This window comes from Pundamilia nyererei, unplaced genomic scaffold, assembly GCF_000239375.1.
Source record: "Pundamilia nyererei isolate P.nyererei 1_Seehausen unplaced genomic scaffold, PunNye1.0 scaffold00029, whole genome shotgun sequence".
Lineage (NCBI taxonomy): Eukaryota > Metazoa > Chordata > Actinopteri > Cichliformes > Cichlidae > Pundamilia > Pundamilia nyererei.
Window position 1 is genome coordinate 2,553,960 of NW_005187430.1, and position 4,624 is coordinate 2,558,583.

General features: G+C 43.9%; 1 protein-coding gene across 2 annotated transcripts in view; it reads right to left on the minus strand.

The window, feature by feature from the left end:
* LOC102212692 (protein jagged-2-like) overlaps window positions 1-3,955 on the minus strand; it is a 49,679-nt gene extending 45,724 nt beyond the window's left edge. The window contains exons 1-2 of one of the 2 annotated variants that reach the window (XM_005728593.2): window positions 3,400-3,955; window positions 2,115-2,438 (exon numbers count right to left, since the gene is read on the minus strand). In XM_005728593.2, the coding sequence (XP_005728650.1) occupies window positions 2,115-2,438; window positions 3,400-3,471 (396 nt within the window). In that variant the 5' untranslated portion in view covers window positions 3,472-3,955. The remainder of the gene's footprint in view (window positions 1-2,114; window positions 2,439-3,399) is intronic. The other variant, XM_005728594.2, reaches the window with a different exon arrangement.
* Between the last annotated feature and the right edge of the window lie 669 nt (window positions 3,956-4,624).

Genomic DNA, 4,624 nt, shown 5'->3' on the forward strand with positions numbered 1-4,624 from the left:
ACACACCTCTATCTGCTGTCTGTCAGATAGCAGAAAACAGCAACCCCACACATGACGAGTGAAACAATGACCCAATAATGGGTAGAGCATGAACCTGAGAGGCGGCGAGGTAAAGGCATCCCCCAGCCCCGATTGACCGGAGGATGTTCACTTGTTTGAGTAGAAGGTGACACTGATATCCACCGCCTGTGTCACACACAACTTAGTGGTAACCAAATCTGCCTGCAAGGCCCCAACTTACTACTTCCATCTTCCCCTCTGCTGACAGCTGACCATGGGGAGTGATGAATGGGAAGGTCTTGCTGCCAACCCAAGCACACAAAGAACCCGATATGTACATTTTGACATGAACAGATGCACGGGGACTCATACCCCCCCCCCACAGTCATTCATGAAAGTAATTTCATGTTTTTATTTTTTCTTGCAAAATATTATTTCTGCCAAACACCCACCACATGAGCCTAAAAGTTCAAAGCTATGTATTAACGTAAATCTTTTAAAAATCAAAAAGATTAGGTACACCGTTGTACACTGAAAAACTGCAACAGTAATCTGCTGACAGATGAAACGGATACCGCTGACCGTTTTGTTACAATGAAATGTTCTGCTGGAAAATCTTGGGTCTTGCTAATTCGTGTGGATGCCACCCACCGAAAAGCAGCTCCATCCTGTAGAACAGTGCACCGGGCCACACCTCAAAAATTCCTCAGAACAACCAAAGAAAGTTCAAATCAAACACAGACTACAGATCCCATTTCCCACTGGAATAAGTTTGATGCACACCTGGGAACCCAGAGAAGTCCTCTGCCACAGCACATCCCAGCACCCTATCACGCCCCTCTATCATCATTTATCCATGACTTCATGGGTCAGACCTGAGATAATTTTAACAAAATAAAATGCAAAAAAATGTTATAAAGTTATAAAGTGATTTTTTTGAGTAAAGGAATCTACCAGTGTTTCCACTAAGAAATCAACCGTTTTTTGTGCATTTGTTTTGAGTGTTTGTTTATTAATTTTTCTAACTGTGCTAAATCATAAAATAGTTAGGAATTGGGAATGTAAATAAATGTTTGCTCAATCATTAAAAGATTTATCACTTTCCCTTCCTTGGCTAATTGATTACTGGACTAATCACCTCCCTTAATATCGTGTGATTAATCCCTGCCTTCATGCTCTGATGATCAATTTTAACCTTGATGCTCTTCTCCAGATTGTCTCACAGTGACTGATGACTCTTGTTTGGACAGCTCACTCAGCTGTTTTGTGGGAACAAAACCTGTAAACTCCACCAAAACATCATTTCAAACAGTAAACCTCCCTGATGCAGATCTGTGGGTGTAACAGCAGTGGGGGTTTTTTTTAACAAAACTCTGATTGCCAGCTCTGATCCACTTTCCCACGCTGTGCCTCCAAATAAGGAGAAGGGGCAGGTTTTGATTGGCTCTCCATTCTGTTTGGATTAGATAATAAGTTACCTGCCACTTCTTAATCAGCACTGAAAATCCTTACATAACCCCCCCCCCCCCCTTCCTTTCATTTAAACACACAAGCCACACAAACAGCAGCTTGTTTGGTATCTCATCGAACTGGGACACCACTCCACCACTATGCGTAAAAGTCTTGCGTCCTGCGCTCACCAGGTGGTTTTGGCTTTATCAGAAGCACGCGGACATTTCCTGCAAAGTTCCCAGAGAAGAGCGTGATCTACCCCGTGACTTGACTGAATCACTGATGATGTGAAGAGTCCAAAAGTTGCCAAAACTTCGGATAGAATGAGTGGCAAGCAGAGATTCAGACAAGGAGCGACTTGTTGCAGAGAACTGTGCCAAACTGATGCGCGCTGCACTTTGCGTGAGCCAGGGTTTAGCCTCAATACGTGACAACATCCAATTTTACATTTATATTTTATTTTTGGCAAATAAAATGACATATTAGTAAACTTGCGTCCACCTGCGCGTCCTAAATGGCCATTTCAACGAACATAGTGTTTTACGCGTTCTTTTAAGAGAAATCGGAATGTTACAGCAAAAAAACCCAAAACAAAACAAAAATTTTAAAAGCGCAATTATCACATAAACGTGGCAAATTTCCATCAAACAAGGTCCACTTACCGGCCACGCGAACTGGAAGGGAATCTTGATCTTCCCGACATCGTTGTTCCGGTTCTGTCCCGTTTTCTGTCCGCCTTTGAACTGAAAAGTATTCCCACCGATAACCTGTGTAGTTTCCGTGCCGTAGGTGCACGGTCCATTAGTCGTGACCTCCGTTTGGTATTCCTTTAAGCACACTCTTAAGTAGGTGTCACACTCGTCCTCGCCGCAGTGGCCTTCCGCCGCGCTCTTCTCGTCGTCGCAACAATCGCCGTTGTTTAGCAGACCTTTGGGGTTTTCCACCGAAATCAACTGCAGCTCGAAGTAACCGGTGGCCCGAGACACCTGAGGAGAACAAGGCAGTGTGAAAAAAATGCCTAAGATGGTAGCAGCATCTCTCTGTAACAGGTAATTAAAATAATAATAATAGTAATTTAAACCTTACATTTAGTCAGTTTATTGTTTCTATCAGTGATTCATGCAGGTATACAAAGTGTTGCATGACCCTCGGTTAAATAACCATCGCCGCCCTTACGAGAAATGTCACTGATTCAGTGAAAGCTCTCCACAAAACTGCACGCGAACATTCCAGGTGGAAACAAGTGGATGTGGGGAGAAAACACGACCTGGGCTCATGTGTTTGCAGCGCAGTCACTCTGCACAGACGCTACTGTACATTTTTGGCACGTTTCAGCTTCAGGACCTAGCATTCCCAGTTTAGCTCACTCTGCAGATCAGTCTGCAGTCCTGCTTTACAAACACATCCACCTTGAAAACCCATCCAGTCTGAGTTAAAAGTCAAAATCACCTAAAGTGAAAAGACAAGCAAACCATTAAAAGATTTAGAGGCGCTTGCTGCTGATAACAGCAGTAGAGGGATTCTCTGTGCAGGTGAGGGTGCACTGCTAACATGTGAAGACACTTAACGATCTTTTTTTTTTCTTAGAGTAACCAAACTTTCAAGAGCGGGCGCGCATTAACGCACTCGGTGCGGATGGCAGTCATTTGGCGCCTGGATGAGAACAAATTTGCGGATGTCTGCTGTTACACGCGCAATTATGACACAGCAGAGAATTTTGGCAAATCTAATTTGTCTCCCGAAATTCCAGAACACGTGATTCAGGAGGCAATTCAATTAAGAATGGAATTTATTCCGAGCCCCCCACAAGAACCCCCCCCCCCCAAAAAAAACCAAGCAACCACACACAACAAACCCCCAACAACAGCATTAATAATAATAATAATCAGAACTTCAGAGCAACAAAATCATCATTTGCCTCGGAGCTGAAAGATATAAAGTTCTCACCTCAGCCCGCAGCGTCAGGAGAAGACACACTAAGAGGAAGAAGCGCTGCAGTTTCCCCAGATTAGTCCACATGTCTCCGGCTGCTCGGTGTTGGTTACCATTAGGGAAAAGCGAAAATATGGATGTCTCAATGAGTCAAAAAATAATAATGAATGAGGCAAAAAAGCAGAATCCTCTTCCTCCTTCTATCCAATACATGCACGGCTGCTGCTCCTCCCCGGGATGCCCGCGGCTCTGGAGGAGGAAAAGCGCACTGGTGCTGCTGCTGTTTGGTCCACGGACTCACAACAAGACGCACAAACTCCAATTCCCTCCGCCGCTCGATGCACTGAGCAGCAGGGACTAGAAGCAGCGTGCGTCTCTCTGCCCAAAGCCGGAGCTCTCTTTGACGGCCAGCCCAGCGGACCAATCGCAGCCCCGTTAGCGTGGAACGTCGGTGTAGAGAGCCAATGAAGAGAGGGGCGGGAAAAAGGGAGGACAGCTGATAGATTTATTATTGACGTTTTCTCACACTTTACCTCGAATTGGGCATTTTTAAGGCTCTTAGCAAAAAATCAAATCAATTAAAACAAAATTCAAACAAAAGTTTCTCTGTATGTTTCTCTATATGAAATTGTCACGATAAAAATGTGACAGAAAAAATGTACAGAGAAACTTTTGCTTTTATTCTTATAATTCACATGCTGTAAACGATAGCCATAAATAATCAGTGAAGACATGCAGAGCGCAGTTCATGCTGTTTGCGCCACGAGCTGCTCCTCACTGACTTGCAGCCTGAGGAAACAGGGCTGTTAGCGCCCTCTACTGACTCCCGAGACTGATGCACTGTAAATTTACACCTTTGTTGTCTTATGTTTTCTGACGTGCTGCATGAGTGCCTACACTAAATAACTCCTGCCAATGCAGTCAATGCATGTCAGGCTTAAAGCAACTCCTTAAGCAGCATGAAGAGTTTAATGTGTAAGATGAAAGAGGATCCCACCTACTGTTTGTGTCATTTTCTGCATCCACAGTTTCACACTGTCCCATCTCATATTTTTTTAAAAACTAATTCTAGAGAAATGTCTGCATTGTTATCTTGGTGCTCCAAATCTCCATTATCTGTGCACATTGTATGCTGAGAATATTAAAACCGTCAATTTTTTGCACATCATTGGTCCCTACTGTTTACCTGCTAGGGTACTTTTCTTCTTTGTTCCATTTGGGGCTTCTTGTATGTTTCTGG